At 45.6% G+C, this 19,215-nt stretch overlaps 1 protein-coding gene across 1 annotated transcript; it reads right to left on the bottom strand.

Moving 5' to 3' along the window:
* Positions 1 to 618: 618 nt before the first annotated feature.
* LOC119182205 (uncharacterized) lies at positions 619 to 18,060 on the bottom strand. The gene is made up of 9 exons (XM_075872497.1): positions 17,787 to 18,060; positions 16,111 to 16,314; positions 15,007 to 15,195; positions 12,885 to 13,023; positions 11,071 to 11,380; positions 9,218 to 9,545; positions 5,838 to 6,342; positions 4,571 to 4,841; positions 619 to 1,299 (listed from the first exon to the last, which is right to left on the bottom strand). The coding sequence occupies exons 1-9, from the start codon at positions 17,992 to 17,994 to the stop codon at positions 1,021 to 1,023; spliced, it is 2,433 nt and encodes an 810-aa protein (XP_075728612.1). The 5' UTR covers positions 17,995 to 18,060; the 3' UTR covers positions 619 to 1,020.
* Positions 18,061 to 19,215: the final 1,155 nt, after the last annotated feature.

The raw sequence follows: 19,215 nt of genomic DNA, 5'->3' as shown, positions 1-19,215 counted from the left end.
AATCAGAGAGACATTTTCGAATATTTTCTCACATACACTTATATCAGTCACACAATTATACAATCATGCACACAGTAATTCAAACCACGTATATGAAAATCCTTTTCATTAAGGGAGATCATCTTGATAATAATTGATGATGGCGTTCCTCTCACATGTGTGGCACTCACCCACAAAGCGGGATCGGTTAAGAACCGGGTGACAAGATCATTAGGCGAGTGGGATGGATATTCGTAAGCATCCAATAGAAATTAAATCTATAAAATGAAATCGTAAATATTGAACGGGAGTGCTGCACGTGCCAACGGTCAGGCAATCAAATAGGTTTAGGGCCAATGAGAAAAGAAGAATATACCAACAAGGTTATCGTTTCAATTCCACGGGTACCGAGACTTTTTTTTCATTATTATGGCTTGGTGTGCTATTTGGTTTACATCATTCTTGGGTCGGTGGTTTTGTTCTTCTCTAGTATTGATGTCTTCAGCAGCAGAGCGGTGTCTCATTCGGCAGTGGCGATTACGCATCTTTAGAATCATAATCAATCGTACATTTTAAATCAAACAAAGCATTGAATACATCGTAAGAATATACACGAGGAGGTACCGTAGTCACAAAAAACCACATAAGCGCCCTTGAGTGCGCTTATGAGGTGATATGCGAACAAGTGTGTAGTGTGTGTGATGAGCTCTCGAGTCGAGTGGACGTCTTTCTTCGCTGCTCTGGACCGACCCCGTCGTGTCGTGGCTAGCTGGCGTCAACGTCGGCCACGTCGACCACCCATCGTCCGTTCTTCGTTGGAGACGCTAAGCCACTACACCACATGTATATGCGATTAGGAATCTATACGTTCGTTATTTATGCAAATTTATAGCCTAAAAAGCTTGCATGAACTAATCAGAGTAATTAACGCCGAAATGTTGACCAGTCTTCTTTTTTTTCATGTAGCTTATCCTAGGAGAGATATTCCGCAACAAATTTTTTTGTTCATAATATAATTTGCGCGAATAGGCGCCCTAGTCACTAATGGCGATCGTCCGGATCGCTTTTGCCGCTAGAGGCGCGACGTCTGGCGCCTTGGTCCTGGGAAGGGTCCCTGGTCGGCCCGGATCCTCCTTCGAAGGAGTCGCTCCCGTCTTCGATTTCCGCATCCAGCTGGCCGCTCTTGCGAAGCCTTACTAGGTACTGCGCGTACGTCTCTGACATGCGCTTGAGAGGTGGCGCCGAGGCTTCGGGAAGTAGGGGCGTTTCAGGGGTGGCGTCGTCCCCCGGGGCGCCGGTGGGAGCGCTTGTCCACACCGCCTGGAAGGAATGCAGGTCGACAAGCAGAGAAGGTGAAACTTGTGTCTCTCGTTCACGCGCTTGCTGCGTTACGCTATAGTCATCGTGTTTGAATATGCAACTGATAGCGAGTGTGTGAGTAGCTTCACGTGGCAAAAGGACGATATGAATACGAGAAAGGCTGTAGTACGAGTGCTTGGAAAATTTTGACTATCTAGTTTTCGTTAACTTGTACTGACATCGCACAGTACAGGGGCTTCTACCATTTCGCCTCTATCGAAATGCGACCACTGCTGCCGGGATCGAACCGCGACCTGATTATGAAACCGAGGAGCTCAACTTCAGCGCTTCACTTTATACGATGAGAGAAAGAAAGAGAGAGCCAGGCAAAACAAATGAACAATACAAGTAAAAAAAGAAAAAAAACACACACAAAGATTAACACTTGTTTACTAACAGGACTGCAAAAAGAATCGCAGAGGATTGATAGGCTTTTCTGGAAAAGCTACTTGGAATGACTCTTTGGGAACAGTTTAGAAAGTATATATAATGCCGCACGTTGTATCATTGTGTTCCCCTACATGCAAGTGCCTCCTTGCAAAAACTGTCACGACATTCAAATGCATCTGAGCTCTTCTTCCAAGAGCGAGATGCAGTTGGCAAGTCAGTGCAGTGGGACCCATGTTCAACGGCGCTATACGACGAAAATGTTCTTTTCTCTATGTGTTTGTGGGAGTGATCGTCATAGGTTATCAACGGACAAACAGACGGACGATTTTCTCGCTTAGGTGGCATATAAACGCCCATGCCAAATGATTTTATTCAATACGATGTCTTGCTTTGCAGTTTGGAGCCCTTCTATAATGGTACACTTGCTCTAAATATGCCCCCTCTTGACCAAGTGAGCAGGTCAGGCGGCTGACTAACAGTGCATATCTTCCGCACGCGTTTCCAACGACTGGTGTTGGCTTAAAGCATTAAGAGGCTTGTTAGCGTTAATTACAGATGACTAAATTATGGCTAACTTCGCCTTTTGTCGAATATATTTGATGTTTGATATTGATGATGATGTTTGATGATGATATTTGATGTCGAATATATTTTATTAGAACGTTCATCAAACGCGAAATTTCACGATCGGCATCGGAGTTCCACGCCGGTGGCATCAGGGTCGAGTGATGGAAGAAATCATCGCGGAATGACGTAATTGAGTTGTCACAATGACGTCACATATTTCCATTGTTTATGAATTACGACATCATATGACACAAAATCACGTGATCACTTCATCACACTGTATCGTACCTTTCTTGAAGATTTTCCGATGCCACAGGACGTGGAAGGCCTCGTTAGGTGCATAAAGTGAAGAAACAAACACAGATCTCAAAGCGACAAGACGCATAAGACAAGCAGACGGGGCGGGCGCTCACTACAAATTGATTTTATAATGAAATTATTGTGAGAATTCAGCAGACCGTACATCACAAACGTGGAAGCTCACACATTGCAAAACTGCTAATTTTAGACTAAGTCATATTGCGACAAAGTAATTGAAATTCACGCTCCCGTTAATATATTGATGTATGGTTGACGGAATCCACACCCTTTATTTTCAAGTAGAATGCCTCACACAATTCACCTACAACGATTTCCCAGCTGCTTGCCAGCACCTGCAATCAAGCAAAGAAAAGCACACAGCCACACACTGCACACTGCGCGGAAAGGTGCGCGCCCTTATCGTTTGAGAGCGTCAAGTCGTGCTCCCGGGCCCACTGGTTTACACACCTGCCCGTTCGGTCGGTGCATAATTAGCCAAACATTTTAGGGGCGAAGCTCCTTATAGCAACACCTGTTCGTTCCTCGTAGCCATTGTAGTGTGCAACAAGTATAACATTTTGACCTCCAAGGTGGTGCCGGTGAGAGATTTCTTCTGTGCGTTGTTGAACAATAAAAGATAGTGCTCAATGTACATGCCAACGGCTGCTAAGGGGGAATGAGAGGCAGGAGCACTCGGCTTTTAGTTAACGCGCACGCTGCGATCCCTATTAGCAGCCATTGACATGCACATTGAGCACTATCTGACAGGAAAAGGTTGCTACGTTATACTCGCTGGGCGTAACGTCCTTGGTTTTAGAACGGTTTATTGAGCGTTGGGCCGCAGTGCCATGAATACAGTGAACTAGTATATACCATGAACTCGAGGTGGTTAAAGGTGGGAAGTAGACCCGAAGCGCAAGCCGTAAGAAAGTATGCGTGTGCCACCTCTCGTTTAGTCCTTGGAATGTCCGCTGCATGCACGGTGCTTCTATATGGGGAATATATGATGAAAAGATGCGAGATGGTGGTACTTGGAGTGTTGAATAGATGGATGAACGGACACACGGACAGATGCACGCATGGACGCTTGAACAGACGCAGGGGCGGATGCATGGACGAACGCAGGGACAGACGCACGAACAGGCGCACGAACGCACGGACGGGCGGATGGACGCATGTACGGTCACACAGACGGACGCATGAACGAACGGAAGCAAGAACGAATGGATGGACGAATGCTTCACCCCACTCTCCATCATTCACTCCGTGGATATGCTGCCAATTTTTTCTCGTTTTATTACTGTCTCTAGTACATCATACAGTAATGATATAGTGTATAAACAGGGAATACAGAGGTAACAAATCCCATTCTTCACAAAATCATCCAAATTTCTTTATACTGATAAGTGGCTCATGTTGTCCGAGCCAGTTTGGTAGTGGTTTTCTAATTTTTCAGACCTAAATTAAGTTCATGACCATTTCCAAATAATATTCACAAATAGGCAGTGTACCGATGCCGGCATGGCAGAATGTCATGAACTTTTTCCAAATAATAAATAAATTGTGTTCTTCATTAACTGGTAAAAACTTGATCCCATAGGCATCTAGCGGTAACATTTTTCGTTCAGTAGCAATTCATGTACTGTCCTTAACTAGCAATCCACGTAACGTCTAGTATAAGTAATGCCGCATTAGTAACATACGGTCTGTGTATATCCCACAATTATGTATTGATAAAATCATTTCGTAGTGAGCGCACATTCCGTCTATATTTGTCTCCCGGTACTAGTTTTTCCGCGCTCTCCGTTTATGTTCAGACAATGCACGACCTCGCTGAGCAAAGCGTTCTATTAAGATGAAGGAAACTTACGAAGGCTAGCGGGGCAATATCGATACATCGGCCGAGAGGAAAAAATGGCATTCACCTTCAAGTTGTCTCAAGCGCGTGTGTAAGGGACCCTGGAAACTTTGTTACCTCCACTCGAGTGGCCGAGTCGATGGGGCTGCCACTGTGCTCCCCTGTGGGCGATATGGTGACTGCGTCACCCTCATCTGGGGGTGAGATCACGCGCATGGCGTCCGGTGGCAGTGGCCGGACTCCAATGTGATAGGGTGACCGCGGTGACCACGGTTCGGGACCCCGGGGCCGGAAATACCACTGCTGCGCCACCAGTGGTGCGGCTGGCGACGGGGGTATAAGCCCGAGTGGAAGGGCCTCCGCTTGTGGAGGCAATGGTCGTATCACGCTGCACGCAAGAATTTTCACAGTGCCACTTATCTATAGAGTGGTACACTACATTTTTATTATCAACTCCAAGTTACATGCTGTCGCCACAAAAAGTCCTCAGGAGGGCACAACATTTCATTATATAACACTTTTCGACGTTTTTAAGTTTCGAAACCTTGATACGATGATGACAGATGCCTTATTCTAGAGCTCCAGAAACTGCGACTACCTGGGGTCTTTGTTCTCTCACCTGTCCGGTATATGGCGTTCGCTCCTAAGAGCGAACGTGACAATGAATAATTCATAATAATGAATATCCTTAATGAATAACTCAGCCCAGTTAGCCTAAATTGGAACATTCTTGCCTTCAACATGGAACTAAACACTAAGCACTCGGGCTGATAGCGTTTCGCGTCCATTTCGACGCGACTCGTAATCAATCGTACAATTTTTGGGTCAGCAGTCAAGCATCACAACCACCATACCACCATCGCGGGTTGCACAAAAAAGCTCGTCTTGTACACCTAGTACAGCACTAACGGATTCAAATGTGACATTCAACTTGTATGCGCAAAGACTTGTGATAGCCAGGTCACATTACTACTACCTTGCTTTGTGAAGATAATGGCGTTCTACGCATTCAATGTTGGTGTCTACTCGGTCAAGTCGTGGCATTCTATGCATTCAATGTTGGCGCGCACGCGTTCTAGTCATGGCATCCTGCGCATTCACGGCTGGGGTGTACCCGTTCAAGAAATGGCGTTCTACGCATTCAACGTTGGCATCTACGCATTCAAGTCGTATGAAGTTCTGCGCATTCCATGTTGGCGTCTACGCCTTCAAGTCGTGGCGTCTACGCGTTCAAGTAGAAATGACGCCGATAAGACCCGAACTGAAGGTGGTGGAAAGCGACGTATGTGTGCCACTTAGACCTATTCATCTTGTTTCGATCCGTCACTACTGTTCATACAAGTAGGTTGGATGCAAGAGACGCCTACTGCGTACGCTTTTGTACCTGGCGTGGGCACATGGTGTCTGGACGTGGTCCTTCGCCATGCGCTGTGCCGAGGCAAACATAGAGGCGATGACCTCACACTGGGTGCCGTCCATCAAGTTCAGAACGAGGGAGCCACTGTCCTCGCTCTGCGTCATGGACGCCTCGCCAGTGCCACCTTCGACGCCACTGGCGCCCTCGACGTCACTTTTCTTGGTAGCCGGAGGCTGCAGCGATGTCAGAGCCTGCGGTGACATCGGAAGCGAGGACGTAGGCTGGGCAAAGGGCGGCACCGGGGACGTCGACTTCGACAGGGAGCCTCGAGAAATGCTGTTTGATGACAGATCGGGAGAGATGGTCACGTCCGAACTGGACGACTCATCAGGGCTCACGTACGGCACCAGTGATTGGTGCGACAGCCGTGGCTCCGCCTGCTGTGGCAACTGTTTGATGACCGCCAGCCTGCTTGTGATGTCGATTGGCCAAGGCGGTGGTACGCTGTTGGCAACCCACGCCTTAGCTTTCACTGATGTGGAACGTGGGGCAAAAATCATGTAAACAGACAGAGGTGATAAAGAAAACATAATCAATCAATCTACCTATTGATAGAATTATTAATAATTATTATTATGTATTCAGTAAAGTAAGGAATCATTCAATCAACCAATCACATATTCGCTTATAGAAGGTAGCTGCTTGCTTCAGCGTTTAAGCCACGCAATCGCAAAGCCCATGTGACCACTTGCTCCTGTATTGTTCCGTGTATAGTACACGCACGCATGCACACAAAAACACGAACGCAGTGTGCTGTGTTCTTTCGTGTAACTGGGCCGACGTCTTGTCTCTTGTGTAAGTCTTTTACACGCAAGAGTTCGTGCGAAAACGGAAAACAAATAAGGCCAAGTAAAAACCGTCCTAATGAGCAATCAGGTGTGTAACAATAGGGCGTCCGCATTTTTATAAAGTGCGTGACATTATGCCTGTCATTCATCCTTTGTCTCGTGAGTATGGTCACTCTGTTGGCGATACAGGTCTAAACGGAGTTGCCAGTTTTACTTATATTTGCGGTTTTGGGCTTCTCTTCTCGACGAGTCATTGTAAAATTTTCCAGATGCTTGTTGCGTTTTTTGTGTGGCTAATTTGCATTCTTTCAGTAAATGTAGTTAGCATGATGATCAGGTTCACGAATAGGGCGTTTGATGGTCAGCTTGAGTAGCAAAATGTAGAAGTATAACCCATGTTAGCAAAACCAACAAGTTACTGTAATCATGCATTGACAATTGTTAACTTAATTGAATGAAGAATATACTGAAAAAAATGTTGAAAAGTAAGTATATGCTTTCGCTTATAGTTCTGATTGTCTTTTTGTACGAAAAAACGGTGATTTTTGGCATCGCCCCTTCGTATTTCAGGGACATTTTTCATTATAACTAAGAGCATGTCCAATAAGTGAGAAATTTACATTTCCACTTCTTTTGGACGTCCTCGTGTAAATCGTGCTTTTCTTTTGAAAGAGGGGCTAATTTCATGATTATTATTTGCTCGCTAGCTCATTAGCATCAGCAACTCTGGCTGTAATACAAGGCCGGTAATGGTAAAAAACGATACTAAACAAATTAACAAAATCTGAAGTTATATAAGCTACATAAGTAACGAAGAATGAATGCCCAGTAATTTACCTAAAATCGCAAAAAAACCCTAAACATTCGGCTAGTAGCTGCGCCGACTCAATTCGCTATTTACTCGGCCTAATTGCTACCCCTTGTGATCAATAAAACGGTCGTTGTCAATAGGGAGCTAAACGAACACGTTGTGGCGCTGCGATTCTGAACAGGCAGTGCCATCTCTGGCAGAAAAGCAGAAATCTTGGATGTATATCACGCCTTTTCCCTTCCCGCCAATGCTCTGCCGCTGTTTTACGTGCTGGTGCAGAGCACGCGGTGCATTAAAGTCACCTCACAATGTAACGCCTGCAGTGCGGTGTCAAGAAGATCTCATGGCTGGACAAGCACTTCCGAAAATTGAATCATCAAAAAGAAGTAAAGCTCGTTAGTCACGTTTATGATGTGGAGCGGACGATAGCAGACGAGGACGCCCGAGTCGCTGCAAAATGCATTTCTCAGGTCTGTAAAAATACGAAGTACGACGTATGCTTCCATGTAAGTCTCATTCTGAAGACGTGAAGTCACGTACTCTATCGGTGTGCTGGATTTAAATTTATGAAAATCATATATTTGTTGCTTTGATGTGGTACCTAGCAGTAGCAGCCATGTACTGTCATATGCAAACGTTTGCAGCATGATGGCATTAAAATGTCTTAGAAGTTCAAGAGCCATGTCCTCCGTGCCGCGGGACCAATACCCGCTCACGTCGCCGCAAGGCCTCAAGCTGAGCTCTAAGCCTTTCACCAGCGTGAGTCAGTTTGCTAAGTGTTCGTCTCATTTCTTCCGGCTCTAGTGTCATGTACACCCTATCTTTCGTGAACGCGGGTCAGTGTTCGGTTCCTTAGCATGACTAGCCTGGGAGCGACTAGCCTGGGAGCGACTAGTTTGGGAGCACGACTAGCCGCACGCGCTATCGCTTCAGAGAAACACACTGAATCGCTTTCTCCCTTTGCCGCGCCTATCCTCGGATTACACTGAGCTTGCCGCCAGAGCCAGGTGCAGCGTTGTCATCACTCCGCAAGCTTGAGTTTTGGTTCACTATTCTCTGTGAATGCACCCTCGTGTCATTGATTATGACGATTGTGAGTGTGCTGGCGTATCTTAATTGATCCACATGGTGGGTAAGGGATGAACTGGCGAAAACCTTTCATAACGGGACCGCGAAGGATGCAGAACCGCAACCAACGCTTGAGTGTGCACGAGTCGTGAAGTAGTACCCATTTTAAATTTCCGATATTCATAGTTTCTGAACTGCAATAAGTAAAACTTTCTTCCTTTTCAAAAAAAAAAACAAATCTGCGAAGCCTAACAAGGTGTCGGTTCGAGAGAGCTGGCACTCCATGATAACCTACATCTTGCGCAAAACTTGGTGTCTCTGATGCCGACTGGACCATTAGCGGCCGCACATTGGCCATCTTGTTATCGGAGGTACACTGAATATGTTGCATAAAGTGGCTTTCAAAGCAAGCCAAGCAAGTCAAACGCAACGTGTATGCTTAAGTGAGGTGGGGTCAGCCCGAAATGTCCAATGCTGCCATTGAGGAAAACCGAAATCGGAACTGGCATCGTCACCAATCTGCCGGAATACTTGCGCAGTAACACAAATGCGCGGATGGCCGCCACCGTAGCTTTCGCTACATTGCCAAGATAAGTTGTCGCCGAGTAAAACGAAGGTGGTACACTGGCAAGAGGCAGTTCATTCAGTGTAAAGGTAGATGAATACGCAACGCTTCCTACCTGCGCTACCGACACATTGTTGATCACTGCCTTCAGACCGGTGAGGTATGAACGACTCTCCGGTGACGCGAACACAGGGTGGCGGTGTTGCGGGTGGCGGAGTCGCCTCCGCGGTGTGATCGGTCGACGGGAAGTAGTCGCTCCGCATGGCCTGCAACTCGCGTGCCGGTTTCGACAAGGGCGACGTCTGCCACGGCATAGGCGCTGATGGTGACAGAGTAGAGTGCAAGTACCTCTGCACGGATCCTGGACTCGTTATGCGCCGCCGGCTAGAGGTGGAATTGGCAGATCCGTTCGTTTCGAACCCCAGCCGGAGCCTGGCGAATGGCTGGAAAGCGATAAAAATAATTGGGCAAAGGGCCAGATCGGGTTGTTGGTTATCAATAAGACAAATGCTTGGGCTTGTTGGTGATTGGAAATCAACAGATTTACACAGCGCAAGACCACGAGTAGTTACGACGTAACTAAAAAAGAAGACACAATGACGGAGTGCTGACTTCAACTGAAATTTTATTATCCTGTCCTTGTGTTTTCTTCTGTAGTTACGTCGTAACTACTCGTATTTTGCGCTGTGCAAATATGTTAACTAGTTATCGAGATGCGAAAGCCTCTCTGGAATCACAGTACGTGAACACAGTGTATACATTTGGCGCTTACTAACAGTCTACCTAAGGAGCACCCAAACAATACTTTTTTTGTCATATCATTATCATTAAGATTAGGACCACCATCATCCTGACTTCGTGACCAGCCAATGTTCATTTCTTTCACTTGATGTCCATGAGCATTTATGCTTTCGGTGTTTGTTCGCTCACCCATTCTGCCAAATTCTGAGATTTGGAACGTTAGACCTTATATTTGACGTTTGTTTGTACGCGTCGTTGTTTTTAACTATTTCTGTTTTAACTATTTATATCTTCAATGAAGCCCCATATGTGAGCACAACCAGCATGCAACATTCTTAAAGTTTCGCTTTAATGACAGTGGCAGATATCCTGACATCATTTGAGCCAGCCTAAAAACAACTGCTTTTTTTCATCCTCCTTTCTGTGTGAGAGAAAGAAAGTGAATGGAATATGAAAGCTGGCACTATCTGGCGCTCCTGTTGACCAACAACACTACTTAACGTAAGCAATGACTTGATCATATGTTGTTCACATCAGCCATACGTTAACCAGCACTGCACAACGAATCGCCAGACAAGTCTGTCCTGTTGAAGTATACCTCTAGTACATTGAGCCCCTCACTCTATGTGCATCGCTTATCATCACTCATCGACATATTGATCACAATGCCTGTCGATGTCAGTCTCGTCTTTGTGTCAGCTTTCATCTGTTATATCTTCGGTTTGTTAAAAACACTTTCGAATTTCCAGGGGAACAGGAAACGTGCTAAACCTATGAGGATAAATGTAAGGCAGGACGGACATTAGTATGAACATATATTCACCTATTGTTAACAGCAGTGAATGAATGAAAAAATTCACTGTTATATCAAATCACACGTCACTTATCTTGTGAGCCAGTGAAGTCTAGTGGACCCCCTGAACGAACTTGACTGCTGACCCGCAGGTCGCGATACCGAATCTCGGCCATGGCGTCCGCATTATCAGTGGAGGCGAAAAGGCCCCTGTACTTAGATTTAGATTCAAGTCAAAGAACCTCAAGTAGTCGAAATTTCCGGAGCTCACCAATACGGCGTCTCTAGTAATCGTACTGTGGTTTTGGGACGTTAAACACTGATAATATTTGTCCACCAAGTGAGCTGAGTCAGGTCTTCTCGATTGGTGCGCTTGTTCGCTACAATTATTCATTCATTCGTCAATCGAACGCAGGGTTGCGCCGCATACTCGCCTGGTAGAAGAAGCATTGCACTAGGTCGACGACCTGAGTGGGCATGTAGGCGAGGACGGCGTTTACTGCCCGTTCCACGAAATAGCCGCAAGGGTAGACGTACTGAGGCGGGTCGTCGCTGACGGCGAGGCAGGTGGAGCGAGCCATCACGTCGGGTTGTCCCACGTACCAGCGGGTGGTGCGGTGGTTCCACAGGTTTCGGAAGGCGTTCACGTAGCCCAGAGAATAGTCGTCGAAGACGTCGCGACTCACACTGCTCACCGACTCCTTGACGCCAATGCCCGCCGAGTGGACTTGGCTCAAGGGAGTTCTGTAGTCAGCGAGAATAAGGCCAATTCACGAGAAAAGTGCAGAGGCGTATCTCAATAGAGGTCGCCACAGCAGCTCTGCACAAGAATGCGGAGTTTGAGAGAAATGCACGTAAGGGTTAAGAGGAACATGGAAAAATTGGCAGCTGATTCATGATGTGAATGCTGATGGTGAAGGGCAGCTAGGTACCAAGGCCCATAATGTCTGCGTTGAAGTCGGCGACTAACGTAAAGGATGGCGGACGGACGGATGCATGGACAGACAGGCGGACTGACGACTGACGCACGGCAGTCAGGTGGACGGATGGAAATACGGATGGACGGACAGATCCAAGGACGGACAGATAAACGCGACGGATGCGCGTACGGACAGAGAGAGTACGGTCTATAGTTTCAAATCATTTGTGCGTATGAACGCTCTATGTACGGTATGTGCAACACATGAATGTTTTCAGTCCGACGGGAAGCTGCGACGACGGATTCAATGGACCTCGCGCGAGTGTAAGGAGCTTCGCTCCCAATGAAAACTTAGTGGGGTTGGATATAAGTTTTTTTAAGGCAAAAACCTAGGATGACTCACTCAACGCTAGACGCAAACTTCGGCAGCCTTGGCGTCGACATGAAATGATGCAAGAAATCATCGTCGTGTGATGTCAGCACAACGCGAGAGGTCTCTGAAACTTGTGACGACATTTTGACATCACATGATGGTGGCATCAGGTGGCATTCTGGTTGGTAAAAAAGTGGGGTGATTCCCCAGGGCACTGCGAAACACTAGAATATGCATAAAATTTCTAACGCGTTCACTGCCGGAGGCAGTGTAAAAGCATGTTAAGAGCTGAAAGCTTTAATATGGTATGATAGGATGAACACCGTCGAATAAAAAACTGATATAAAAAGGATTACTGTAGCCTTTGAGGTGTCCTATGCTAAAACATAGGAGACTGTGGGAGTTGCTTCACTTATTCATTATTAGGATGCTTTCAGGGCCAAACAGACTGCATCTGTTTTGCACACGCTGCATTATTTTAAATTGAATTTGTATTTGTTGCTGATGAAGTCAATGCACAAATTAAACGAAAGATCGCCCAACCTGATTCACGAAAGTTTTGAAGGCAGAGCGCGTCAATCCTGTTCGTGAGAACAAACTCGGTAAAACTGAAAAGAGCCTGTAACTCAACATGTTGACGTGAAAATAAATGCAGAGCTTTTCACCAATTACTGTAGCTATGGATCTAGCATGAAACAGCCGTACTTGAAAACCGCTCGGAACACAACTGTAGAAAATATTATTGGACGTTCATATATATCGCTATCTCGACTGAGACAGCTTGGCCGAGACACCATGGCACTGTTTTATATCTAAAAAATTGTAATCAGAAGTAGTCAATTATAACTATGCAAAACAGACAAATTTTGTAGGGAAAAGTGGGTTTCAACCTGTCCACCCTCCCCTGGCCATTCCAGTGGTCAGTACTTTTCACTGTCGTTGTTGTGGACGCGTACCTGTAGTTCAGCCATACGGGTTCCACTAGGACGACGTGAACCCTGAACTTCGCCATTTCGCGACGGAGGCAGTCGGCGAAAGATATCAACGCGGCATTGAGCACGCTGTAGACTCCCGCTCCAGGGACTGCGATTCGACCTGCAAGTAAGGGCCGAGGCTGCATGAGTTCCGTCTAGATAAGAAAGAAGACAACTTCAAGAAACGAGGGACTACAGTAGTTTAGATAAATAAAAATGGTCTTAAAGGCGTCATATACCACTCCTCCAATCATGGAAAAATCTACCTTAATCTCGAAACGTATTGTCTCACAATGGAATCGTTGCAGACATTTCTTGAATGGGACAAGAACAAGAAAAATTAAGGATTACATAGCACGCTGTAAGAGCTTTCTCGCTATTCTCGACTAGTGCATTGGAAGCTACGCAGGGACGGATGGCACGTGGTAACCAAGTTACGTCAGCGCACGTTATGACATTGATGGAGCGGGATGAAAGATGATTGCTCTCCCCGTTGTTCTTCCTGTGCGCGAGTGTGACTTACTGTATAATGTTAGCATACCATGAAATGTGGCGCTCGAAAACACAGACACTTCGTGTAAATGAGCGTATTCCAAGGCGACACTTGGATGCCAGCCAATAGGAACGATTTGCTTTGAGACGCCATACGGCAGCCGCTGGTAGTTGTGAAGAGAGTGAGGTCAGACCTATGTATGAAGAGAGCGTGTTTAAGATAATGGTACCCTCGCGCAGCAATTCTGAAACTTCCTCGCCGCGTAACACTGTACTACATTGCAGAGCTGTTCCTAGCAGTGTATGCGCTATTCGCATTTGTTTAATGTTTTGGGTATACATAAACGACATTGTCATTGTAATTAGCACTCCTGTAGAAATTCGTCTATTTGCGAATGATTGTGTTTCGTTTAGACAAGTAACCAGCATTAGGGACCAATGCGATCTTAATACTAACTTGAGCAACGCCTAAAAATTGCGTGAACGATGGGGAATGCTTCTTAATTCAAATAAATTGGTGTATGTCCCTCTAACGGGCAAAGAAGTGCTTTCAGACAACATACATAATTTAACTGAAGCACCTTCGCATAAAGTAGCTTCCTATAAATACTTAGGTGTAACATTAACGAGTACCTTATCCTGGAATATACACATAAATAACATTTGCTCGGCCACTTTTCGGAAATTATGCCTTCTCCGTAACAAGCTCAAGACTACCTCGCCTCCTGACCCACTTTTCCATAAATAGGCCAAAACTTGAGTAGGACTCCATTAGTTTGGGATCCCCACACAAAAATTGACATTACAAAGCTAGAAAAAGTTCAAAGTAAAGCAGTTTGGTGTACTTATAGTAAATTTAAGTCAACCAACTACCCCACTGCACTACTAACTGCAAGTATTTATGAAGTATTACAAAGACGGAGAAAAAAATGCCAACTAGATTTTCTTTCCGACCTAGTAAACTACTGCCTATCCTTGGACACCACAGCGTACGTTTTCGCCTTGTTAAGCAGACCTACTCGGCACCACTATCCTCATTCTTTAACGCCAATATTCGCAAGGATTGACACTTTTCGCTACTACTTTTTACTACAACCTATAGCTGATTGGAATAAATTAACGAAAGCATTCCCTCAATTCCCGTGACCATTTGTGCGAATACTGGTGTTTTGTTGCTTCCTTATATTTGTATCATAACCAAGTTGTTTTTTTTGTCTTACATACAAAACTTTTTGTAAAGAAAAACACTTTGCAACCTTGTTGTCTGTTATTATTATGTATTTTGCTCACCCCGCTTGGACTTTTTGGCTGCAGTATTTAAGAAATAAAAAATAAATGAATAAGAAATAAAGTCCGAAAGTTGGACAACGAAATCTGTCAGGACCAAAATGAAGCCACTTAGGTGCTTGGGCAGCAGATATATTTACCGTATGGTAAACCAACTCTCCAGTCGTGTACCTGCTTTCTACGTGTAATATAATTGAATAACGTCTTGGTCATAATTGTGTTCTGTACAACTACTGTTTACTGATAGCTTGCCTTGAGAGTCTTGCCTTGAGTTTCTACTAGAACCTCAGGACCAGATACTTCGGCCATGTAGAAGTGAACTCACCAGAAGGTCCAGCACAGACGACCACCCTTCCGCCAGCCTCACGCAGCATGGGCAAGAAGCGGTTGACCAGCCTCATAGTGGACACTACCGTGTTGTCGAATGCATGCAGAAGGCCTCGCTCGCTAATCCACTCCAGCTCTCCGAGGTCAGCGCTACCAACGTTACAGATGAGCGCGTGAAGGGGTGCGTCTGCCAAAGAATACACACAGGAGACAAGCACGCAATTTCACGGATTATGTTGCTTTACTCATCAGTCTGGTTAAGATCTGCTGGTGGTATATGTGTTTGACCTTTATAGCCTATAGTGCACACTAGACGCAAGGACGCCCTCAAAACAAACGGGAAACGCAATCTCTGAAATGGAGCGCTCGTGCTGCCGTTCTTTCATTTTCCTCACTTTACCCGATGCATGCTGCCAGAGGATATGATCATCGGAATGAGGCAAGAGTCTGAGTAAGTCTGAGTAAGCGCTGATGATTTGTAACTATGAATTTGGTTTCGAAAATTAAGAAGAAAGACATTTGGGCGTTGCGCCTCTGCTACTTGTAGAGAAATAAAAATTGTAGGACACTTGAGCTTCGTCTTCAAGTATAGAACGTGATAGCGAAATCGGGAACCAATAGAATAGCCTTCTGACTTGCTTACGACGCTACGCATATTTGTAGACAATATTTATTGGCAGATATGTGAGCAGGAAAGAGCAGGAAAACGAGATGCTCTCTTCATAACCACAGAAGGGGGCACGAAGCTTGCCTCCTACTTTACTCAATTGCAGCTGCCGATCTATCTATCTATCTATCTATCTATCTATCTATCTATCTATCTATCTATCTATCTATCTATCTATCTATCTATCTATCTATCTATCTATCTATCTATCTATCTATCTATCTATCTATCTATCTATCTATCTATCTATCTATCTATCTATCTATCTATCTATCTATCTATATATCTATCTATCTATATATCTATCTATCTATATATCTATCTATATATCTATATATATATATATATATATATATATCTATCTATCTATCTATATATATATATATATATATATATTCTGTATTCCATGAAATGATTTAGTGGCCATGGGCTCACTCTCTTTGAAGAGCCGCTCGGTGATTTCCTGGAAGGCGTCGTTCATCGAGCTCTCGCTGGTCGTTTGCAGCTCGACGACGTCGACGTTGAAGTGTCCCATGCCCCTGGCCATTTCGCCGCCCATGTCCTGGGAGCCGGACAACACGTAGTAGCCTGTGCGAGACAGCTGGGAGGCCGTCATGAATCCGTGCTCGCTGTCGCAGCCTGCGTGTTCGTTATGTAAATTCTAAAGACTGGCTTGTCTGGTGAGTTGGTACAACGGTTAGCAGCTCAAGAAACAGACACACCGTGAACGTAGCGCTAACATGTATGCGGGGTCATCTCATCGTATCCGTCTTTTTCATTCTTAATTTTTGTGGTTGTTACTACGATTAGGTGTTATATATAGAAACACTTTAGGTCATTTGGTAAGTATCTTTCACACAGGCGCTGTGTTGGTGACCCAATGGCTAGGCGCTCAATCGCTGACACGAAAAAAACGCAGATTTTATACAGGCCGAGTCAGTCGCATTCCCACGGAAGTGAAACGCTAACAATAATATGTCTGCTTCAAGTTCAAAACTACGATTTGATTACGAGAGATGCTATAAGGGAGGGCACCAAAAATGTTGTCAACCCAGGGTTTTTTGAACGCGCAGAGAAATGGCGCAGTACATGGAGCTATTCCACTTCACCGCCATCGAAATGTGACTGCCGTGGCGGGGATGAAACATGCAACCTTCGGACCAGTAGCCAAGCACCCTAGCCACAGATCCACCGAGGCACACTCGAGAAACACTGGAAGCCCGCGCAGATAATGCATGATATCCGCACATACTGAAGGGACCCACCGTGGTGGTTTAGTGGCGAAGGTACTCTGCTACTGACCCTCAGGACGCGGGATCGAATCCCTGCAGCGAAGACTGCATTGCCGATGGAGGTGTCAATGGTGTAGGCACATATTCTCTGATTTGAAGTCACTAACAACCCTAGCTGGTCAAAATTTCCGGAGCCCTCCACTATGGCGTCTACGGCATTTTCGTATGGTGGTTTTGTGACGTTAAACATCATATATAAAATAAAAGAGTAAAACACATTAAAGGAAACCCTGTGGCGAAAATTGTGTGGAGCCCTCCAGTTCGATACCTCTCAAGGCCTGTCAGTTTAAGCATCTGAACCTAAAAAAGGACTGCTAAGCAACTTATGCAGCTACAAAAAAGGAGCACGTTGCTCTCTCCTGTCAATTTTCCGTACTTTTGGTGCAATTTGTGACACCAGCAGTCTGTTCGCGTGGATTCTTTAGGACATCGGCTCGGCAATATGTGAAGGAACTCAGCTGTAAATTGTTTCGTCCTCTGCTTTGCTATGCAGTCCATGATTGGCTCGCTTGATGCCATGCGCGATCAGCCGACTTAGCTTCACTTTGAGCGCTTTCAAATGCGCAGACGATTATAACCGCGCGCATTCGAAAGGCGCGACATCTTGATACGCTTAACGCCTGGTGCTTCCAGTTTGCTCGTACGCGAAAGAATAAGTAATGAAGAGGTAGTTGTAGCAGTGTTTCTTGCCTTCACTACCTCTCCTGTTGGAGAGGTAGTGAAGGCAATAAACACTGCTCTCTCCTCTTACGTAGGTGCCAAATGGGTGGCCCGAAAAGGCGCTGAAACGATAATCTGCGAATTTATAATTTGTAGTACTTGCGACGACGACGGCGAGCCTACGTGGCGGCGGCGGCTTTCCCTTGGAGCAGCACAGACGGTTGATGGCGAGGCTTAGCCACCATCCCAGGACCAGGGTGACGAAGACGATGCCGATCTGCTGAAACAAGGACGCGAACAGCGTCGTCGCCTCGAAGACCAGAAAGATGCAGGGCGTCATGATCAAGTACAACTTCAAGACGTGCATGGCGAAGCGCGGATGCACTTGACAGGAGATTTCATTCGCGAGGACGAGCCCCGGGGCGATGGACGGCTCACGAACAGAACGCGCTCGCGAGTGCTCGTGCGATGATGACGATGATGACAGCGTGCCTTCAGAACGTGGTATGTTGGTTGGTTGGTTCCTCCTCGGTAAGCTGCCACTGTTCACCAGGAATGATCGCTCATAAAACGGTTGGCACCTCGTTTTGGAAACTAAATTTTCATGAAATGAGCGAAGCTGTTTCGACCATCTAGTAACTGGTGCAGCGCCTTCCAAATCGGCTCAGGTGAGTATGCGCCGCAGAAACTCAGCGAGCACCGCTACCTAGTAGAGCAGATGGAGACTTTATCTCTCTTCCCTCTCTGCTCTGTATCTTTCATCTCCGCCATCTCCCTCGCAGGGTAAAAAACCGGCTGCCTATAGGCTGGTTAACCTCCCTGCCGTTATTTTCCTCCTATTTTCCTTACGTCCTTGCTAGGCGAGGTACAGCCCGCGAAAGAGATAGAGAGAGGACGAAAAAAAGGAAGACAATGAATAAAGAAAAAAAGTAGTGAGAGAAAGAAAGCGGCGAAAGGAAATAGAAAAAAAGAATGAAAAAAATGAAAGTATAGAAAGACAGACAAAGAAATACTTTGAAAGAAAAATAAACAAAGAAGAGATTAAGAAAACAAAGAACAAGCCTGAAACAAAAGTATCAGAATGTGAGACACAGACAGAGGAAGAGATAAAAGCGGGGGGTTGAACTCTAGGTGTTGTTTTGTTTTTTTAATCTACTGTGTGGGCCGGTTAGTCTGTGCCGAACCAGCGTGCTTCAATTAAAAGCTACCGGGTGCCATACTCTGAAGCCTCCGCAAGCCTGGCTACTGTGGTTGTCGTCACGCAGAAGGTTTGTGTTAGGCCGACATTGCGGGCTTCAAAAGGCTTGTCTTGCCGAGGCTGACTGCATGACGTCAAGATCCTCCTAACTTTTTTTTGTTCGTGAACAAAAGAGGGCGATAGAAAGATCGAGAAAGAAATATATTGAGAAAGAAATAAACTAGATGAAAGAAAGACACAAAAATTATACAAAAAAGAGAAAAAAAAGAAGAGAAGCAAGGAGGGCCCACCAGCTGCGCTCTTCCTACAAGCTTTGCGCCAATAGTGTTAGGTTGCCATAAATTTCGTAAATATGTTTGCAAATACATTTTTGCGAAAATAACTTAAGAT

Source organism: Rhipicephalus microplus, chromosome 8, assembly GCF_043290135.1.
Source record: "Rhipicephalus microplus isolate Deutch F79 chromosome 8, USDA_Rmic, whole genome shotgun sequence".
Taxonomy (NCBI): Eukaryota; Metazoa; Arthropoda; class Arachnida; order Ixodida; family Ixodidae; genus Rhipicephalus; species Rhipicephalus microplus.
This window is presented reverse-complemented; position numbering and strand designations above follow the sequence as displayed.